Source organism: Bufo bufo, chromosome 6, assembly GCF_905171765.1.
Source record: "Bufo bufo chromosome 6, aBufBuf1.1, whole genome shotgun sequence".
Lineage (NCBI taxonomy): Eukaryota > Metazoa > Chordata > Amphibia > Anura > Bufonidae > Bufo > Bufo bufo.
Genome location: NC_053394.1, coordinates 361,723,372 through 361,745,367, shown reverse-complemented (window position 1 = coordinate 361,745,367; position 21,996 = coordinate 361,723,372). Strand labels below are relative to the sequence as shown.

Sequence of the window (21,996 nt, the reverse complement as noted above, 5' to 3'; positions counted from 1 at the left end):
ACTGTGGTATTTGGTTCTGCTGGGGCAGTATACTGTGCTGCACTGTGGTAGTTGGTTCTGCTGGGGCAGTATATTGTACTGCACTGTGGTATTTGGTTCTGCTGGGGCAGTATATTGTGCTGCACTGTGGTATTTGGTTCTGCTGGGTGGTATATTGTGCTGCACTGTGGTATTTGGTTCTGCTGGGGCAGTATATTGTGCTGCACTGTGGTATTTGGTTCTGCTGGGGCAGTATATTGTGCTGCACTGTGGTATTTGGTTTTGTAGAGGCGGTATTTTGTGCTGCATTGTGGTATTTGGTTCTGCTGGGGCAGTATATTGTGCTGCAGTATAGGATCTGGTTCTGCTGGGCAGTATATTGTGCTGCACTGTGGTATTTGGTTCTGCTGGGGCAGTATATTGTGGTGCACTGTGGTATTTGGTTCTACTGGGGGCAGTATATTGTGCTGCACTGTGGTATTTGGTTCTGCTGGGGCAGTATATTGTGCTGCACTGTGGTATTTGGTTCTGCTAGGGCAGTATATTGTGCTGCACTGTGGTATTTTGTTCTGCTGGGGCAGTATATTGTGCTGCACTGTGGTATTTGGTTTTGCAGAGGCGGTATATTGTGCTGCACTATGGTATTTGGTTCTGCTGGGGTGGTATATTGTGCTGCACTGTGGTATTTGGTTCTGCTGGGGCAGTATATTGTGCTGCACTGTGATATTTGGTTCTGCTGGGCCAGTATATTGTGCTGCACTGTGGTATTTGGTTCTGCTGGGGCAGTATATTGTGCTGCACTGTGGTATTTGGTTCTGCTGGGGCAGTATATTGTGCTGCACTGTGGTATTTGGTTCTGCTAGGGCAGTATATTGTGCTGCACTGTGGTATTTTGTTCTGCTGGGGCAGTATATTGTGCTGCACTGTGGTATTTGGTTTTGCAGAGGCGGTATATTGTGCTGCACTATGGTATTTGGTTCTGCTGGGGTGGTATATTGTGCTGCACTGTGGTATTTGGTTCTGCTGGGGCAGTATATTGTGCTGCACTGTGATATTTGGTTCTGCTGGGCCAGTATATTGTGCTGCACTGTGGTATTTGGTTCTGCTGGGGCAGTATATTGTGCTGCACTGTGGTATTTGGTTCTGCTGGGGCAGTATATTGTGCTGCACTGTAGTATTTGGTTCTGCTGGGGCAGTATATTGTTCTGCACTGTGGTGTTTGGTTCTGCTGGGGCAGTATTATGTGCTGCACTGTGGTATTTGGTTCTGCTGGGGCAGTATATTGTGCTGCACTGTGGTATTTGGTTCTGCTGGGGCGGTATATTGTGTTGCAGTATATTGTGCTGCTCTGTGGTATTTGGTTCTGCTGGGACAGTATATTGTGCTGCACTGTGGTATTTGGTTTTGTAGAGGCAGTATATTGTGTTGCACTGTGGTAGTTGGTTCTGCTGGGGCAGTATATTGTGCTGCACTGTGGTATTTGGTTCTGCTGGGGCAGTATATTGTGCTGCACTGTGGTATTTGGTTCTGCTGGGGCAGTATATTGTGCTGCACTGTGGTATTTGGTCATGCTGGGGCAGTATATTGTGCTGCACTGTGGTATTTGGTCATGCTGGGGCGGTATTTTGTTTTGCATTGCAGTAATGCTGATCCCGCCTACTTCTGTTGTCCCGCGTTCTGTCAATTTGGGCCCATCTACAAAATGAGGCCACTTTTAATTTTTTTTATGTTCCCAGTCCGCCCCTGGAGACATCCTCTGAGATGTAGGAGCATCCGGCACTTATACACCTGGCCAGCGGCCACAGGTGCCTTTCTGAATTTAACTGTATTGCCATCTTCAGGACAATGATACAGCTTCATACTGTGGATGGCAGTATTTTGTGCTGCACTGTGGTAATTGTTTCTGCTGCAACAGTACATTGTGCTGCATTGTAGTATTTGGTTTTGTAGAGGCAGTATTTTGTGCTGCACTGTGCTATTTGGTTCTGCTGGGGCAGTATACTGTGCTGCACTGTGGTAGTTGGTTCTGCTGGGGCAGTATATTGTACTGCACTGTGGTATTTGGTTCTGCTGGGGCAGTATATTGTGCTGCACTGTGGTATTTGGTTCTGCTGGGTGGTATATTGTGCTGCACTGTGGTATTTGGTTCTGCTGGGGCAGTATATTGTGCTGCACTGTGGTAGTTGGTTCTGCTGGGGCAGTATATTGTACTGCACTGTGGTATTTGGTTCTGCTGGGGCAGTATATTGTGCTGCACTGTGGTATTTGGTTCTGCTGGGTGGTATATTGTGCTGCACTGTGGTATTTGGTTCTGCTGGGGCAGTATATTGTGCTGCACTATGGTAGTTGGTTCTGCTGGGGCAGTATATTGTGCTGTCTGGGGAGCCCAAAGGTCCTCTTTTACCTATGACACTGGCTGACCTGTTACATGTACACTTGAAGGCATGAAGGCATCTGTGTTGGTGCCATGTTCATATGTGCCCGCATTGCTGAGTGAAATTATGTTTTCAAATATGCAAATGAACCTCTAGGAGCAACAGGGGCGTTACCGTTACACTTAGAGGCTCAGCTCTCTCTGCAACCTCTGCACTTTGATTGATAGGGTCAGCATAATAATGATAACATTGTCACTACCCGGCCCTGTCAATCCAAGTGCAGAGGACGCAGCAGTTCCAGAGAGAGCAGAGCCTCTAGGTGTAATGACAACTCCCCCTTTGCTCCTAGAAACTCATTTGCATATATAAAAACTTTATTTTTCTCAGCGATGCGGGCACATATGAACGTGGGACCAACACAGATGCCAAAAGCTCAGCCAGTTTCATAGGAACAAAACTGCTGACAGATGCACGTTTTGCATTAGACGCGCTCTAGAATTGCTGCAGCTTATTCCACGTTAACTCTCTTTCAGTTACTCCATTACATGGATTACCGGAGGTGAAGACCAATTTACAACCACCCCTGATCATTCATACAGCTGCCACCCCTATGCCTGTGCCAAAAAATGCTCTGTTTGGAGAACTCTCGCTGGGTTGCGACTCTAGGAGACAGAGCAGCGTTTCTGATGGACCTCATGGCAGTGAGATCAAGTCTATGGTAGGGATTGAAGAGTTCTTCACGTCTGCCGTACAGATCTCCTCTTAGGAAGAAGAAAACACTAAGCTCTGCTCTTGTTCTTTCAGCCCAGCGCTCGGAATTCCACGCATAGCTCCTGGGGCGCCGTGTGTAGCTGGAACAGCCGAAGGTCTAGTTGGAACAGCATCGGCCGAGCCTCCAGCATCAAGCGGCAAGTGCAGAGCGGGGAACATAAGTCCTTGCTCTCCGCTGATGGGAAGGAGAGCTCAGAGGGCGAGACGTCCGATGAGGAGGTGTCCATTCGTAAAGGCTCTTCTTGCAATGTGATGGACTTGGTGGGCAAAAGAGAAGCACTTGACACTTTGCACGTTCCTTACGCTTATGCGTTGCAGAATAAACCCAGCTTTCCTGTAGATTATCAGGGCTGCAATGGGAAAACTGTGCTGCCTAATGTGACACCTCAGCCTCATCTCGAGGATCCCAAACTTGATTACAGCAATAATATCGACGACGATGCGAACATGGTAAGGATTTCTATATCGAATGGGGACAAAGAGGACATGTCACCTCTCCCGACATGTCCGCTTGTAATGACAATTCTGGAGCATCTATTCTTATGTCTCTGTGTTGTGCCATTCATTTATGATTCCTGCTAGAATTATGAATGAATTGCTTGCAGTTTGCCACAAAGGTCCAGATGGGTGTTACCAGTTGTGGGTGTGTCCTCCGACGGACAAGGTCTGTCATTGAGCAGAGACATGCCTCTAACTGGTAACATCCAGCTGGACCTTCATGGCAAACTGCTAACTATTCATTCATAACTTCTAGCAGGAATAATAAAGGAATGACACAACATAGAGTTGTTCCATAATTGTCATTACATGGTGAATGCAAGTAGTTAAAGTGAAATTACATCTATTATTTTATTGTTTTAGGTCCCAAATTCTATGTTTATTAATATGTTTATGGCAGTAAAATCTCAGATTTTCTGATACAAAGCTACAGATACCCTGCATTGATATAGATTTACGGGGTTGTCCAGGTTCAGAGCTGAACCCGGACATAACCTCTTCTTCACTCATTTAGCATGTCTGAGATGAGCATCGGAGCATTTCTTGCCCTCATGGCCCCTTGCCCTAGCAGTGATCCCAGTGACGTCACCGACACAAATGGGCGGTCTACAGCACTGCCCTAGGCTGTTTTAGAGCCTCCGGCAGCACTATAGATGACCCATTCGTCACCGGGATCACTGCTAGGCATAAGTCTCCGCCTAGCATACTCATCTGAAGCCCAGTACGTCATCGGCAGTAAAGAAAACTGACCTTGTTCTGCGCTATGCACCGCAGGGCAAGGGGAGCATCGGAGCAAGAACTACTCCGATGCTCCAATCAGACATGATGAACCTGGACAACCCCTTTAAAGGGAATCTGTCAGCAGTTTTGACCATGCTAAACTGCTGCCAAGGCTGGGGAGGACAACAGAGACATACCTTTTATGAAGCTTTTTTTAGAAGTATTGTAAATGTGGGCCTTTATGCTAGCAGGTTCTGTTCCCGCAAGTGCCAAGGAGGAGGAGCTTCACTGTGAAGTGCCCTCTGCATTGAGTTGTTTCACAGCCCCTCCCCTCTGCTCTGAGTGACAGCTGTAGCATCCAACCAGGAGACCACTACAGCTGTCACTCACTGAGCAGAGAGGTGGGACCGTGAAGCAGCTCAATGCAATGTGCACTCCATAATGAGCAGACATTTTCCGAATAAAACGTCATATTCTAACTGCTCCTGATAATAAAAACTCCACAAAAAGTATGTTTGCGCTGCTATCCCCAGACTGCTGTTGGCAGTAGCATGTCAAAACTGCTGACAGATTTTCTTTAAAGGTTTATATGCTGGCTTGTTGCTGTCACCACAAGGGGGAGCTGTTTCAGATTTGCCATGGATTTTGCTGTGGAATCTGTGCCGATCTATGTCACATCCAACAGGTGTAGATGTAGCCTAACAGTATACACTTAGCTCTTATGCTCCCCCTAGTGGAGAGTGCAGGCAGCCAGCATGTTCTCTTTTATATCTTTAGGGGGAAGTTTTCATTACCCTCATGCCGCTTTTCTATGTAAAAAAGTTGCAAACAGCGTGTTCAGAACTTTTTTTAACACTACTTGACCAGCAATTTTTGCACAAGTGGAGTTCTTTCAGCCACCCTCACCACGTTACAGAAGAGGGGATGTGGGGAGGGGGCAGGGACAGTGGCCCTATCATATTTTTCTTCTGTCTTGAGGACAGAAATCTATGCCAGTTTAGGCGCATAGACTGCCCTAGCTGTGCTTAGTTTATGACAAGGTGGGTGCCTCATCACAAATAAGGCGCATCCTCCGGCAGTGCAGGGGGCATCATAGCCTGCCCTAAATCTCAAGTCTGTGATAGATTTCCGCCTTTGTCTTTGCTGGAGATTTGGAGCTCTGTAAGCCTGACTTTCATATGTGTGTTGGATTTAGGGTCCATTCACACGTCCGCAAAATGGGTCCGCATCCGTTCCGCAATTTTGCGGAACAGGTGCAGACCCATTCATTTTCAATGTGGCCGGAATGTGCTGTTTGCATCCGCACTTCCAGATCTGCACTTCTGTTCCGCAAAAAAAATAGAACATGTCCAATTCTTGTCCGCAAAATCCCAGAAAATCCCAGAAAACCCCTTTAAGCGAGAACATTTCTTCTAACAGCCAATAGAACTCTTAGACTTGGGGTAGATCTGAACCACAAAGTTTATTAAAAAATTGACTTCCATTCATTTGGTGTAGACCTTTTACCAGAATTGCATCCACATGAAGAAAACCTAAATTCTACAAGGAGACCTTCAGGGTCTGTTAACACATTAACGGGCTCCATCTGGGTTTCTTTTTGGCTTTCCACCATTTCAAACGGCAAAACTAACAATGTCGACAGCACTGTTCTTGGCTTAAAAAATACCAGAACCCCACGGACCTCATTAGCGTCAATGGGGCCTGTCGGGATTCACCAATACCGGTTTAAAATTTAATCTGCCACTGCTGTCATGGCTCCTTTATGAGCGACATTGATTTACTACAGAACTAATCCACTCTGTGGTGAAGCAAAAAAAAAGATGGTCTCATTGGTATAACATATTTCTCAGACAGGGATTTGCTCCTCTTCTGCACAGACCAATTATCTTTCAGATGATCAGGAAGGAAGCTGGAGCTTCCGATCACTGTCAGATCATCAGCGGAGATGAGAGCGGCATTTACATGCCGCCATCATCTCCGCTGTATGGAGACAAGCGAACAATTCAGCGATTGTTTGTCCCCATAGAAAATCTTTGTTCCAGAGCAGCCGATACCACTTGGAACCGAGCCCTCTGCTCTGAGTGACAGCTGTAGCATCCAACCAGGAGACCACTACAGCTGTCACTCACTGAGCAGAGAGGTGGGACCGTGAAGCAGCTCAATGCAATGTGCACTCCATAATGAGCAGACATTTTCCGAATAAAACGTCATATTCTAACTGCTCCTGATAATAAAAACTCCACAAAAAGTATGTTTGCGCTGCTATCCCCAGACTGCTGTTGGCAGTAGCATGTCAAAACTGCTGACAGATTTTCTTTAAAGGTTTATATGCTGGCTTGTTGCTGTCACCACAAGGGGGAGCTGTTTCAGATTTGCCATGGATTTTGCTGTGGAATCTGTGCCGATCTATGTCACATCCAACAGGTGTAGATGTAGCCTAACAGTATACACTTAGCTCTTATGCTCCCCCTAGTGGAGAGTGCAGGCAGCCAGCATGTTCTCTTTTATATCTTTAGGGGGAAGTTTTCATTACCCTCATGCCGCTTTTCTATGTAAAAAAGTTGCAAACAGCGTGTTCAGAACTTTTTTTAACACTACTTGACCAGCAATTTTTGCACAAGTGGAGTTCTTTCAGCCACCCTCACCACGTTACAGAAGAGGGGATGTGGGGAGGGGGCAGGGACAGTGGCCCTATCATATTTTTCTTCTGTCTTGAGGACAGAAATCTATGCCAGTTTAGGCGCATAGACTGCCCTAGCTGTGCTTAGTTTATGACAAGGTGGGTGCCTCATCACAAATAAGGCGCATCCTCCGGCAGTGCAGGGGGCATCATAGCCTGCCCTAAATCTCAAGTCTGTGATAGATTTCCGCCTTTGTCTTTGCTGGAGATTTGGAGCTCTGTAAGCCTGACTTTCATATGTGTGTTGGATTTAGGGTCCATTCACACGTCCGCAAAATGGGTCCGCATCCGTTCCGCAATTTTGCGGAACAGGTGCAGACCCATTCATTTTCAATGTGGCCGGAATGTGCTGTTTGCATCCGCACTTCCAGATCTGCACTTCTGTTCCGCAAAAAAAATAGAACATGTCCAATTCTTGTCCGCAAAATCCCAGAAAATCCCAGAAAACCCCTTTAAGCGAGAACATTTCTTCTAACAGCCAATAGAACTCTTAGACTTGGGGTAGATCTGAACCACAAAGTTTATTAAAAAATTGACTTCCATTCATTTGGTGTAGACCTTTTACCAGAATTGCATCCACATGAAGAAAACCTAAATTCTACAAGGAGACCTTCAGGGTCTGTTAACACATTAACGGGCTCCATCTGGGTTTCTTTTTGGCTTTCCACCATTTCAAACGGCAAAACTAACAATGTCGACAGCACTGTTCTTGGCTTAAAAAATACCAGAACCCCACGGACCTCATTAGCGTCAATGGGGCCTGTCGGGATTCACCAATACCGGTTTAAAATTTAATCTGCCACTGCTGTCATGGCTCCTTTATGAGCGACATTGATTTACTACAGAACTAATCCACTCTGTGGTGAAGCAAAAAAAAAGATGGTCTCATTGGTATAACATATTTCTCAGACAGGGATTTGCTCCTCTTCTGCACAGACCAATTATCTTTCAGATGATCAGGAAGGAAGCTGGAGCTTCCGATCACTGTCAGATCATCAGCGGAGATGAGAGCGGCATTTACATGCCGCCATCATCTCCGCTGTATGGAGACAAGCGAACAATTCAGCGATTGTTTGTCCCCATAGAAAATCTTTGTTCCAGAGCAGCCGATACCACTTGGAACCGAGCCCGAGTTCGGAAAATGTTATTTTTTTTGTACGAGACTTCGCAAAGCAATAACTTCGGCTCATCTGGGCTCCTGCTCCTGCTCCGTACAGTATTGGAACAAAGTTTTATGCCAATCGACTTCGGATGTTTTATCTAAAGTCGGTTCACTCATCCCTAATTAAAATTTTTATTAATTTTTCTCAGTAATGCGGGCACATATGAACATAGGACCAACACAGACGCCTTCAGCTGCCAACGGGTCCGGCAGTTTCATAGGAACAAGTCTGCCGACAGATGCCCTAACAGCTTAATAAACTCCAAAGTATAGAAATTTAGAAAATTGCCTAATTTAAGCATGAGTAACCTAAGACCAGAAAACCCCTTTTAATAGGCATTGGATCATCATAATCTACCATTTGGTAGTACGTAGTCCGCAGCATTATACTTTACAGTCTGTTTTCAGAACGTTCTGCTTCCCTTGCCCGTGTGTAAAATCACCAAAAACTTTAATTTTCTTTTTACAGAGCAAGACTGAAAGATTAAAAGCCTGGATAACGGCGCATCTACCCAACTGGTGCAAGGAAAGAGAGACCTGGTCCCTTTACATGTTCCCCCCTTATTCCAAGTAGGTGTTGTCCGTCAGAAGGCTTGGTCTCGCCTCCAGCCCTGTAACCTATTACAGAAGAATAGTGAATGGGAGGCTTGCTCAGACGAGCAGGGGGGGGGCTATAACAATCTGTATTCGCTCATAGTGACAGCACGTGTCTTGGGGCATCACGGTGTGGGTTCAGACAAGTAGTGATGCCAGCTTTGCGGTAGCCCACAACGCTCTAACATGCTCTTCAGTATTTCATTGTTGTGGGTCTGCAGGCCATTATTCCTGTGAAATGGAGACTAATTCAGACCAGTGGTCAGTGGTTTTGATGACTGCATAATATTAGTAAATCATGTCATGTCACATCAGGAACACAATGTGAACATCTACGGGTTCTTCTTCTGTCTTCCCAGGCACAGATATAACTCATCTGGGGGGGTGTACTGCCTCTAATTAAGGAGATCCAGCTGGTCTCTGGAGAATCACACGCAATGCTCAATGGGAAGAAGTGTGCAAATTAGCTCTCCACCAGAAGGAAGAAATCTGTCTCTCTACTCCAGTTGTTGGTGACTACAAGTCAATGTCCTGCTTGGAAAAAAGGCTTGAAACATGATTAGGGATATTAGCCATCTTAGTCACTTTTCAAGGCTCTTTTATAGGTTGGACATGGACGGAGATAGCTACCTATAGGTGGCACTAGAGAGAGAGTTTTCTTCCTTTCAGAAGAGAGATCATTTGCATGAAAGATCCATTCCCAGTCCTCAATCCAGTAATTGGACGCAAGACTGAAGATCATTTAAAGCATCACTAAATGTAAAAAGTACCCAAGAAACTCCTCTCTTAATATCCCCCACTAATTTTAGCCAATACTTTTTTAAATCTGAGAGAAATCTATAAAGAATTATTTGACATTTCGCACAGATCATCTGCCTTCGATACCCCTCCTCTTTCTCATTATCTTTTGGATCTGAGCTGTATCTGGCTGTAAGGCAACTGGCTGGAGCTGGAGCCCTCCCACATTGCTTGGTGTCTATCAGGAGAAAAGAAAAACCACAACCCTTATGTAGTCTGCGAGCCAAAATAGGAGGGATCTACAGCAAATTAACACCTTTGCTCTCTGCAAGGTCTTAAAGGGATTTTCCGAGACTTATATACTGATGACCTATCCTCTGGATCTGATCGGTGGGGGTCCAACACTCACGACTCTTGCCGATCAGCTTTGCATCCGCACTCCTGTAGCGTCGTGGTCTTCTCTCAACTTTTCAAGCACAGCGCCATACGTTGTATAGTGGTTGTGCTTGGTATCGCAGCTCTGTTCATTCATTTTTCCATTACGACCACCGCTGCAGCACGAGGTGCCAGGACGGGATCTCATGCAAGCATATGCGCACTCCCTCTATCCCAGTCCCCAGAGAGGCCGTTGCTTTTTCCTATAACGTGCAAGCACGACCACTACTGATGAATTGCAGGGTGGTAGTAACCCCTGGATACAAGCAGTGTATAATGTGATGGAAAAATGAATCCAGCCAACAAAGGAGGCAATATGGACAATCACAATACATTAGTAAGGGCCTTGTATTAACTTTCTGTACACGATAAAGGCCATTTGCTGAAGTGACACAACCCCTTTAAGGCCTATTGCAAAGTTGCATCTTTTTTTCATATAAATTCCCTGGGGCCGTAAATTTGGACATTGCCTTTGAATTAGGAAATTGTTGTTTTTGCCGTTTACTAATGTGTTCTTGAAACCAGCTCCAAATAGACACGAGGGTAGTTTTCTTGTCCAATGCTTCACATTCCTGTAGTTTTGTATAAAAGAGCAGGTAAGGAATGTGATGTCTTCCACATGTTCATAGTAAAAGTAGAAAATGTATTTGCCCTCACCATCAGAATACAGATAATAAATGTAAAGAATTTTTTTCCTTTCTTCTTTTGACAGGTTCCGCCTAATGTGCAATAAAATCATCTCCCACCGGATGTTTGATCACGTCGTATTAGTCATTATATTTCTGAACTGCATTACTATTGCAATGGAAAGACCTAAAATAGACCCTCATAGTGCTGTAAGTATATCAGGAAGCTAGTGGCAATATCTGTGCGGCACCATGGTAGGTGGACATGGCAAAACATTAAAGGGTCGGTGAGTTTTCATAAAATGTTTGCGAAATATGAAAGGCATTGATCGTGGGGTCTGAGCGCTGAGACCCCCACAACCTATAGCTAGAATGAGGTGAGAGGAGCACTGGCTTATTGCTGTCTTCTCACTGCAGGAGACAGATTCGAGAAGGACCCACAGAGTTTCCAAGGAGTCTATCTCACTTCTTCTCCTGCAGCAAGGAGAGAGAGTGCATTATACCAGCGCCTCTCTCTCCTTGTTCTGTGAGGTCTCAGCACTCAGACCCCCACCGATCAAAACTTTTGCTATATCCCTAGGACATATCAACATTTTTCTGGAAACTAAGAGGACCTAAACCTTTGCTGATATTACAGGGGTGCAGCAGCACTTCTCAGAGCGCTCTGCGCCTTCAGGTTTCATCAGCTCTGCTCTGCTTTTCCAGCATGCAGAATACGGATCCATAGAAAGTATATGCAATGTGTACTCTGCACACTGGAGAAGTCGATATAACCCAGGCCTGCAGAGTGCTTTGAGAAGTTCTCCTGCACCTTCTTGGTTTTAGCAATGGTTTAGGTCCCCATTAAAGGGGTTGTCTGGGTTCATAGCTGAACCCAGACATATCCTCCTTTTCACTCCTCCGGCCCCTCGGATATGAGCATTGGAGCATTTCATGCTCCGATGCTCTCCCTTGCCCTGCGCTGTATCGTGCAGGGCAAGAGCTTTTTTGTTAAGATTTTTCACTGCTAGGCAGAGGCTTCAGCCTAGCAGTGTTCCCCGTGACATCATCGTCACTAATGGGTGGGCTTTAGCGCTGCCCTAGCCGATTTACAGGCTACGGCAGCGCTAAAGCCTGCTCATTAGTGCCGGTGATGTCACCTGGCTCACTGCTAAGCTGACGCCTCCGCCTAGCAGACCCTGGTACATCACCGGATCTAATGAAAAAGCCCTTGTCCTGCGCGATTTAGAGAGCATCGGAGCATCTGAACCGGGACAACCCCTTTAAAGGGGTATTCAAGTTCACCGTTGACTTATCCTTAAGATAGGCCATCACTATCAAATTGGTGGGGTCCAAGCATGTGTGTGTCATGGCCATGCCTGGTTACTGTGTCACTGCTGCCATTCACCTGACTGTAACCAGTGACAGCCTCTACACCATCTACAGAACTATGCTGCTCCGTTTGCACAGCAGCTCCATAGGGTTGCCAGAAGTTGGTTTCTCGCCAGTCTTTCTAAGGATAAGTCATCAATGGTTACCCTAAGTCCTGAAAACCCCCTTAAGAAAACATGTGTGGCTATCATGGCCCATAAACAGGTAGGAACTAGTGTTAGGGACCACTCATAGAGGCGACCTTGACGTGGTGAGTGGCTTATTACGCTTTTGCCAAAATGTACACCAATGACTCATTCAACATCCAGCATGGAGGCAGGGCAGAGTGCTGGTTGCAGAGTGCTATTACATTTGTGTTTTTGCTTTCTAAGGATAAGTCATCAATGGTTACCCTAAGTCCTGAAAACCCCCTTAAGAAAACAAATCATCCATAATATTTCCCTGAATTATGGACAGTTGGAAATGTCTTTGCTTCTTTCAATTCTAAGTGAAATACGGCACTTCAAGGGGCTGTCCGAGTGTAGAAGAAAGAAATCAGGGTCTGCTTTGTTTCCAGATGCAGTGCCATGGGCTGTGTCTGTATTTCATCTCAACCCCATCAAAATGAAGTCAGTGGAGAACAGACTATACAAAAGATGAAAAATAGTTGTGCAATCCCATCAAAAGCATCAAAACCCTCTTTTGTGAATGCTTCCTAATTGAAAAAGGTTGCATTGCAAAATATCGCTGTCCTGGCCACAAAAACATCGTTTGTGAGTGCTAAAGAGCTGGTCCAGATTGGCATTAAAAACAAAATAAGGCCTCCTAAACTTCCCAGGTCCCCTCTGGTCTCTACTTCTCGGTCCCTCTCAACACACAGTAAAATGCTGCTGCTGACAGTGACCGGCTGAGTGGGCATTTCCTGTGAGTCGAGAGGAACCGGGGTGGGGCGGGAATGGTTAAGATGTGTTGCGCGTTTTGTCGCAAGTGCCTTTTTGCTAATTTTTTTCCAACAAGCTTTTGACTTTTACAAAAAGTTTTTTTTATACCACTTTCATTCTTGTAAAAAAAAATTGCAATTTTCTTTCTTTTGAGGTGTAAGCAATTAGGAAAAAACACTTGGCCAGGAAGGAAAATGTGTGCCCATGTATTATTTAATGCCATCTGTGCTGTTTTTATAAGACTTGATCTGAGCCAGGAGGTCGCGGAATTATTGCTGTATTTATCTGTTTCAGGAAAGAATTTTCCTAACGTTATCCAACTACATTTTTACTTTGATTTTTTTGGCGGAAATGACAGTAAAGGTAAGAAGACCTCAAGCTTTTATTGTATACCCAATTTTGATTTATTTTGTTCAGATTATGTTCAGATTTTGCCCCCTCCCCTCCTCCCTCTTCATTTTGTCCTCTTATGTAATTACATGTGAAAGTTCTAGGGCAGAATTATTGGCTCTGGGGCTTTCAGATCCCATTAAATCTGCAAAATGATTACATTTGAATGCCCCCAGTGATGTACGTTCTTGTCCTGGGACTTCAGAGATAATTATGTCTCCAAGATGTTCTGGGAATAGTGGGCATTGCCCAAAATCAGGCTTTTATTCCAGTGCTATGGGGTTAACGGAAAGAGTTCATCACTTTAACAATGAGAAGATTCTGCTTGATGCGTCGCCCTTTCCTTGCAGGTGGTGGCCCTCAACTTGTGTTTTGGTGGCAAAGCTTATCTGAGAAGCAGTTGGAATGTTCTGGATGGAATGCTTGTCCTGATTTCGTTAATCGACATTCTCGTGTCAATGGTTTCCGATAGCGGCACAAAGATTCTGGGAATGTTACGAGTATTGAGACTTCTTCGGACTCTAAGACCTCTGCGGTAAGTAATGCATCTTATGCATCAAAAGTAAAAACTGGTCTCACAGTACACAAGAAGATTTCTGCCAACCAAAGCAGTGCTGTAGTATATATTTTTTTCACTCTTGTGATGCTTGTTGGTAAGGAGACATATATATAAAAAAGTTTTTTTGTCAAAAGAGAGATTTATCAGGACTACACCAACTTGCTTCTCATGTGTCCGATACCACATCCAATAAAAGATCGATCAGCCATGTATTTTTCCCACAATGTACTGTAGATAGAAGTATGGTCACCGCACTCACCGATATTAGTCCATCAGTTTGTTACGCTTGGTACATATCCATAATTAGGTATAAAACATTGCGAGCACCTGGATGAAACGCTCACATGTGATGCAAAACATCATGACGATCATAGGAGCAAAAGCCTTTTGGATCATGCCCCCTATGTTTTATACCGATTATGGATATGTTTCCAGCGAAATAAACTGATGGATGAATATTAGTGAATGGCGTGAGGATAAGTTTTTCATCTACTGTGTATTGTGTGAGGTTTCAAAAAGTGTGACGCTATTAGTATGCTTTAAGGGCGCTGCCACACGCTCAGGTTTTTTTATGCAGTTTTTGGAGCAAGAATCAGGTGTGGATCATAAAAGGAGAGAAAGTATAAGGCCTCATGCACACGGCCGTTGTTTGGGTCCGCATCCGAGCAGCCGTTTTGGCGGCTCGGATGCGGACCCATTCACTTCAATGGGGCTGCAAAAGATGCGGACAGCACTCCGTGTGCTGTCCGCATCCGTTGCTCCATTCCGCGGCCCCGGAAAAAAAATATAACATGTCCTATTCTTGTCCGCAAAACGGACAAGAATAGGCAGTTATATCAATGGCCGCCCGTTCCGTTCCGCAAATTGCGGAAGGCACACGGGCGGCTTCCGTTTTTTGCGGATCCACGGTTTGCGGACCGCAAAAAACAGCACGGTCGTGTGCATGTAGCCTAAGGGTCCATTCACACATCAGTATTTTTACCTTTCCAGATAAACGTTCCTTTTTTTTGCGGATCCGTTTTCCAGTACAACCTTCCGTTTTTTTTACTAAAGTGCTTCCGAATCCGTTCCGTGTTTTCATTATTCAGTTTTTTTTTTCCATCTATTTTCCTGTCAACGGATCCGCAAAATCGGATGACATTCAGATGGTTTTGTGCATGTCATCTGCATTTATGCGGATCCATTGACTTGAATGGACAACGGACCCGAAAAACGGACAGAAAGTAGGACAAGCTTAATTTTTTTTCAGGATCCGCATACTCGAAAATAGGAAAACGGAACGGATTCCGTGATTCGGACAGCACTATGATTGGTGTCCGCATTTTTGCAGAGGCAATTGAAATTAATGTTACAATAGTAGCAACCTTTAAGGGGTAGCAACACTGTCAACAAAATTGTAACCCTCTGTACAGGGCTTAGACAGTGGAGGCTCTCTGCAGGTTTGACATAATCACTATTGGTGGCGGAGCCCTTTATTAGGGAACGCAAGAGTACATTATAACACCTGAGTGAATACCAACCATAGGAGCAAGTTGGATGGAATAAACCAACTTGGGACCCTCATAGGATAAATGTGAACAGACCAGCACTACTCCAATTGGAATAAATATTCCCTATGCACTCCACGGATATTTATGTGCGATAATTGGTTGTGACTAGCAACCAGCAGCAAAAATAGTTATCTCACATTCCACTGTTAACTGACAATTTTAATTGTTTTCCGCTCTTATTTTCGTGTGTTTTTTGATTTTTTAAAAATGAATTAATAAAGATATCATTTTAAATATCAGTTAGGGACCCCTAAAGGGATTCATGGTCCTACAGACCATTGCTGTACAAATTTACACAATTAAAGCACACAGAGCTATGGGGACTGGGTATTGTGGATGTGCTAGCGGCCATCTAGCAACACATGTCCTCAGCTCTATACCCAAAATCCCGGTGACGGGTTCCCTTTAAGCTTTCATAAATAAGAAAACACCTTTGGTTTTGGAAGAAAAACGTGGAATTTGCCACCTTTTATTCAGCATCACAAATTAAAATATAGTGTAGGAGGAACCTTGACCTCAGTTGTGACATGGTACTCCCTGTGCTGGGCCCATCTGCCACCAGAATCCTAACCTTGAACCAGGACAGCGTACCCGTCTTCCATGACAGTCCCGCCAGGCCATTGTCCTGTCTTTGTGACTACATCTTGAACATGACAGAACAGCTTGTGTCTCCCCCAAGTTTGAGTTCACCCTTTCATGTAGATAACTCACCATGTTCCACCACTAAGCCCCTCTGAGCAGGACTGCAGTGCTGAGTTGTTTGGGTGGCCTTTCTCAGGGAATGCGCTACCTCTATTTGAGCCCCACTTAACAACCCATTTAGTTAATCAATGGCCTCATCGGTGTACAACATGAGACAACTGAAGCCAGCGATTGGCTGCAGTGATCACATGGGGTATATGGGCATGTCACCAGCAGAGAGGAGCAGAGCGTGGTGCTGCTGGTAGCAGGGCATTAAACTGGTGAGTATATACTCTTTTATTATTTTATTGCAATTCCTAGCAGTTAGCACATTTTATGAGTAACACATAATTACTGTATGTGGTTTAGTTTACCACATTTTTAAACTCCTTTTTCAATTTATACCCTTTGTGACCATGAAGATGCCTTTTTATGGCTTCACCAAGGGACCTTAGGCTAGGCCACCACCTTATTATAGTGAGTCTCCCGTGCAGCGGAGAGTGGGGGTTCAACTCTCACATGAGAGCCGGGCTGGATCGACTGAAGCACTGATCCAGGCCATTTAACCTCTTAGACTGAGGCATCTAAGTGGTTTAGAGGGAGGGGACTCCCTCTGTTTCCCATTGGCATCCTACAAACAAGATTACAGGGGGCTGATGTATTTGCTTGGCACCTAAGAGCCTAATGAAGGCCCCAGGCCTGCCTTTAGTGTATCCCTATCAGGCTGCACCTCTCTGGCGCAGCCTGCTGGTGACTGTCAATATAGCACTGACAGTGTAATACACTGTACTGTTAAAGCAGTACAGTGTATTACAGAAGTGATCAAAATATTGCATGGATAAAGTCTGCTTGTCTGACTAGTAAATCGTGAAAAAAGTTAAAGTTTTATTAATAAGAAAATCTCTCAAGTTAAAAAAATACACCTTTTTCGTGCATGGCACTGGGGGACACAGCACCATGGGTATATGCCCAGCTGCCACTAGGAGGCTGACACTAGAAACAAAAAAAGTGTTGTACTCCACCCAGGTGGGCTATACCCCTCTGCCAGAGCCGAGAGAGATCAGTCTTGTTCTAGTGTCCGTAGGAGGCAGACATGACCTGCTATCTTTTTTCGCAGGTCATCCTGCTAATTTTTTATTACATTTTTTATTTTATTTTTCTCTTTTTTCTCTGCAGGTTTCAACCTGCTGCAGGGGTGGCTCCATCGTGTTCCACTTTAGTTGCCCCCCTGCGGGCGCGTACTCAGGTGCCTGGCAGCCACCCAGTCCCCACTTGAAACTGCTTCCGCAGTGGAATTCCGGTAGACCCACGGTTCCCGTGTTGAGTCGGCTGAGGGGGTGGTCAGTGCTGCGCCTAAAGACATCGGAAGGTGAGTAGAAATCCGGATCCATTGCAGGGGCCTTGTAGTCCCCTTCCCCCTCCCTCCTCTCCACTTTCTCCCCTCATGGGCCCCTAGTAGCCTGAGGCACTTGTGCTTCAGTGGTACCTCCATTCTGTTCATCCTCCCCATCTCCCATGCTGGGGTTCCTGCAAGGACGCCCATGTCTTTATTCTGGGTCCGGCACTTTGACCCTGGAAGTCAGGGCGTTATCTTCTTAATGGGGGTCATTTTGGGTGCTTCTTCTGGCAGGGCGTCTGTTCCCCTCGGCGCTGTGTGCCTCCCGTCCCGCGGCTGCTTCCGGACACCTCCGCGATCGCGGGTGTCCGTTCCCAGCCGCACTGTTCTACTTTAGGTCCCGGCTTTTCTGCCTACTAGGCCGCAGGTCACGTGGGGCGGAGCTTTCCCTCCCGCCCACTCCTAACTTCCCGGGCTCGTTTTTTTGTTCCCTCCCCTCCGTGGGGGGAGCCATGGGAGGAGTTTCTCTCCTCCTGCCAATCCTCCTTCAGCGCGGGCTTCTGCCTGTCACGTGGGGCGTTATCTTCTCCTGCTGCCGGCTCTTTCTCTCTCTCTGCATCCGGTTGCCATCTTGCTGCTCCTCTCCTGCGCTGAGGCTGCTTCTCTTCCGGGACACAGCACCTTGGGTCAGGTAGGCAGCCCTCTGGCTGACATTTTTCTTTGCAGGCTCCATCCTAAGCCCACATGTCTTCCTCTGGTCGGGACCCCACTCCCCCTGCTGGGATCTCTATCCATTATGCATGTTCTCTTTGTAATAAGAAGTTTCCATGCGGCCAGTCTAACTCCCTCTGCGCACAGTGCCTTGACCCCAGGCCCGCTCAGGCCGCCCCTGCTGTCCCCTCCGGGTCGGTTCTTCCAGAATGGGCCGCTACCCTGTCCCAGGCCATAGGGAACCTTGCCAGCCTCTCCCAATCCCTGGCGCAGTCACTGGACCGTTTGCCTGCTCAGATTGCGGCCGCCTCTAGTGGGGACTCTCCAGCTGGGGACGTCCGTTCTCGCTCTGGCACTCGGTCCCGTAAGTGACCTCATAGGGTCTCGGCCAGGTCCCACTCTTCCTCAGCTTCCTCGGATCATTCCCCGGATAGGTCTGAGACGGGCGAGATTTCCTCTTCAGCCGTTTCCGCCGCTCCTGGGGACTAATCTGCTTCTGATTCTGAATCAGAGCGGTGCTCGGCGATGTCTGCGGCCATACAGGATCTCATTAAAGCCATCCGGGACGCGCTCCATGTGCAGGACGATCCTTCTTCCTCCTCCCAGGAGTCGGTGTCTTTCCGCCGTTCCAGGCGTTCCGCTGTGGTTTTTCCTAATCACGTGGATCTTGACGCACTTCTGGCTAAGGAGTGGCGTCACCCTGACCGGCGCCTTCACCTTACCAAGGCCTCGGATGTCCCTTACCCCTTTTCTGAGGAATCCGTCAACCTCTGGACGGTTCCTCCTCAGGTAGATCCTCAGGTGGCACGCCTGGCGAAGGCCACTACACTTCCCCTGGCTGATGCGGCTTCCTTGTCGGATCCCGCTGACAAGCGGGTTGATTCCTTGGCCAAGTCCATTTTTGTAGCAGCGGGTGCCGCCATCCGTCCTGCTTTTGCCGCTTCCTGGGTGGCCAAAGCCTGCGTGGTCTGGGCCAAACAGCTTATACGAGCCTTACCTCCAGACTCGGTCCAAGGGGAACTGGCAGTGCTTGCCTCTCAGATCTACCAGGCGTCCAAGTTTCTTTGTGATGCCTCTATGGAATCGGCTTGCCGCTCCGGCCGTGCGGCCGTTCACTCTGTGGCCATATGCCGCACCATCTGGCTTCGTTCTTGGGCGGCGGACTCCGCCTCTAAGATGGCTCTCATCTCCCTTCCCTTCCTCGGTGGGAAGCTTTTTGGGAAACGTTTTGAGGAGCTCATCTCTGAGACCACTCAGGTCAAGGTGGGGGGGCGTTTGCTCGCCTTTCAGGATATCTGGCAAGCAAGCGTGGAGGACGCTTGGGTTCTGGAGGTAGTCTCCTCCGGATACAAGATTGAATTTTCCGGTCTTCCGTCAGGACGATTCTTCCTGACGTCGCCCCCCAAGTCCCCCGCCAGGGCAGACGAGTTTTTTCGGCCCATTCGTTCCCTTCGCTCTCTCGGGGTCATCGTTCCGGTTCCGGACTCAGAATGCTTTCATGGTTTCTACTCGAACCTGTTCACGGTTCGCAAGAAGGACGGTTCGCTCCGCCCAATCCTGGACCTGAAGGCGCTCAATCACTTCGTCCGAGTCCGCATGGAGTCCCTCAGATCGGTGATCGCCTCCTTGGAGGCGGACGAGTTTTTGTCGTCCATAGACATTCAGGACGCTTATCTCCATGTCCCCATCGCCCACTCCCATCAAAGGTTCGCGGTGGGTTCTCTTCATTTTCAGTTCGTCGCCCTGCCCTTCGGCCTGGCCTTTGCCGGGTTTTCACAAAGGAGCTGGCGCCTCTCGTGACACTTCTCCGTGCCAGGGGGGTCGCATTGGTGCCTTACCTGGACGACCTTCTGAATCGGGCTCCGTCCTTGGAGGACAACCTGTCCATCCTACACATCACCCTCTCGGCTCTTACCCAATTCGGGTGGCTCATCGACCACTCCAAGTCCTCTCTCGTCCCATGCCGGAGGATGCCTTTTCTGGGCATGATCTTCGATACTCTCCTTGGGCGGGTATTCCTTCCCCCAGAGAAGAGTGCGTCTCTTCAGGCGGGGGTGGCTCGTCTCCGCGACCCGTCTCCCTTGACCATCAGGATGTGTATGCGCGTCCTGGGCAGGATGGTGGCCTCCTTCAAGGCCATTCCCTATTCCCAATTTCACTCCCGGGACCTTCAGTTGTTTATCCTATCCAGGTGGGAGAAGTCTCCGGCAGGCCTCGATCGCCGGACCCGCCTCCCTCCCGAGCTTTGCCAGGATCTCTCCTGGTGGCTGAACCCTTGGACGGTGTCCCTGGGCCGGTCCTTCCTCCCTCCGCGTTGGCGGGTGATCACCACAGATGCCAGCCTCTCAGGTTGGGGGGCGGTCTTCGGGTCCCTCACTGTCCAGGGTCTGTGGTCTGTTCAAGATTCCTCCCTGCAGATCAACGTCCTCGAACTCAGGGCGATTTTCCTGGCACTGTCTCACTGGACTCCCCATCTCCGCGGTCTCCCGATCCGGATCCAGACGGACAATTCCACCGCGGTGGCCTATCTGAACCACCAAGGGGGCACCAGGAGTGTGATGGCCCTACAGGAAGCCTCCCGTATCCTGCGGTGGGCGGAGAAGCACGTTCTGGTCCTCTCCGCCGTGCACATTCCGGGGGTCGACAATTGGGCAGCAGACTTTCTCAGTCGTCAGCTGGTCGAGCCGGGCGAATGGTCTCTCCACCCAGAGGTGTTCCTCCAACGTTGTCACTGATGGGGAACTCCGGACATGGATCTCTTTACGTCGCGCCTCAACCGCAAGCTCCAGTGCTATGTTGCGCGGTCCAGGGACCTTCAGGCTCTCGCGGTCGACGCCCTAGTTCTGCCTTGGTCTCAGTTCGACCTTCTGTATCTTTTTCCCCCCATTCCTCTCCTTCCCCGAGTGCTCAAGCGTCTCAAGGCGGCCCGAGTTCCGGCGATCCTGGTGGCTCCGGATTGGCCCCGCAGGACGTGGTACGTGGATCTGGTGTTTCTGCTCGCCGACGTCCCGTAGCGGCTTCCTCTGCGCCACGATCTCCTTTCCCAGGGCCCTCTGTTCCACCCGAATTTACCTCAGCTTCGTTTGACGGCGTGGCTGTTGAGACCGCGGTCCTGAAGTCTCGTGGTCTCTCAGACTCGGTCATCCGGACGATGCTTCACGCTCGCAAGCCCCAGTCGGCCCGCATTTACTATCGGACCTGGAGAGCGTATTTTGCTTGGTGCGAATCTGATCGATTTCGCCCTCTCCGGTTTTCTGTCCCAAACATTCTGGCCTTCCTCCAGGCCGGATTTGATAAGGGTCTTCGCCTGGCTTCTCTCAGGGGGCATATAGTCGCTCGCCGAGCCCCTCCCTTTCGCTTCCCAGTGGAGCCATGGGACCTGAATCTCGTTCTGGACGCCCTTCAGTCATCGCCCTTCGAGCCCTTGGCGGAAATCTCCTTGTCTTTTGTCTCGTTTAAGGTGGTTTCCGAACTTGCGGCGCTTTCTTGCCGTTCGCCTTTCCTGGTGTTTCATCAGGACAAGGTGGTATTGCGTCCTGTCCCCTCCTTTCTCCCGAAGGTGGTTTCCTCATTTCATATTAATGAGGAGATTGTCCTTCCTTCCTTCTGGGCCAATCCTTCTCACTCTCGGGAGAAGTCCCTCCATTGCCTGGATGTGGTTCGGGCTCTTCGCCTGTACCTTCGCCTCACGGAACCCTTCCGTCATTCGGACTTCCTTTTTGTGGTCCCGGCGGGCCCTCGTAATGGTTTGCCTGGCCCTCGCTGGGTTTTGTCGGCCGTCAAGGAGGCCTATGTCACGAAGGGGCGGGCTCCCCCTTCCAGGTTGACCGCACATTCGACTAGGGCGGTTGGGGCTTCTTGGGCGGTGTGTCATCAGGCATCAGCTTCCCAGGTCTGCCG

At 48.0% G+C, this 21,996-nt stretch overlaps 1 protein-coding gene across 2 annotated transcripts in view; it reads left to right on the top strand.

Moving 5' to 3' along the window:
• Positions 1 to 21,996, top strand: part of CACNA1G (calcium voltage-gated channel subunit alpha1 G) — a 206,709-nt gene that overhangs the window by 93,763 nt on the left and 90,950 nt on the right. For both annotated transcript variants that reach the window (XM_040435736.1, XM_040435735.1), the window contains exons 15-20: positions 2,888 to 3,072; positions 3,159 to 3,575; positions 8,655 to 8,755; positions 10,665 to 10,788; positions 13,164 to 13,232; positions 13,610 to 13,794. In XM_040435736.1, coding sequence (XP_040291670.1) covers positions 2,888 to 3,072; positions 3,159 to 3,575; positions 8,655 to 8,755; positions 10,665 to 10,788; positions 13,164 to 13,232; positions 13,610 to 13,794 — 1,081 coding nt within the window. The remainder of the gene's footprint in view (positions 1 to 2,887; positions 3,073 to 3,158; positions 3,576 to 8,654; positions 8,756 to 10,664; positions 10,789 to 13,163; positions 13,233 to 13,609; positions 13,795 to 21,996) is intronic.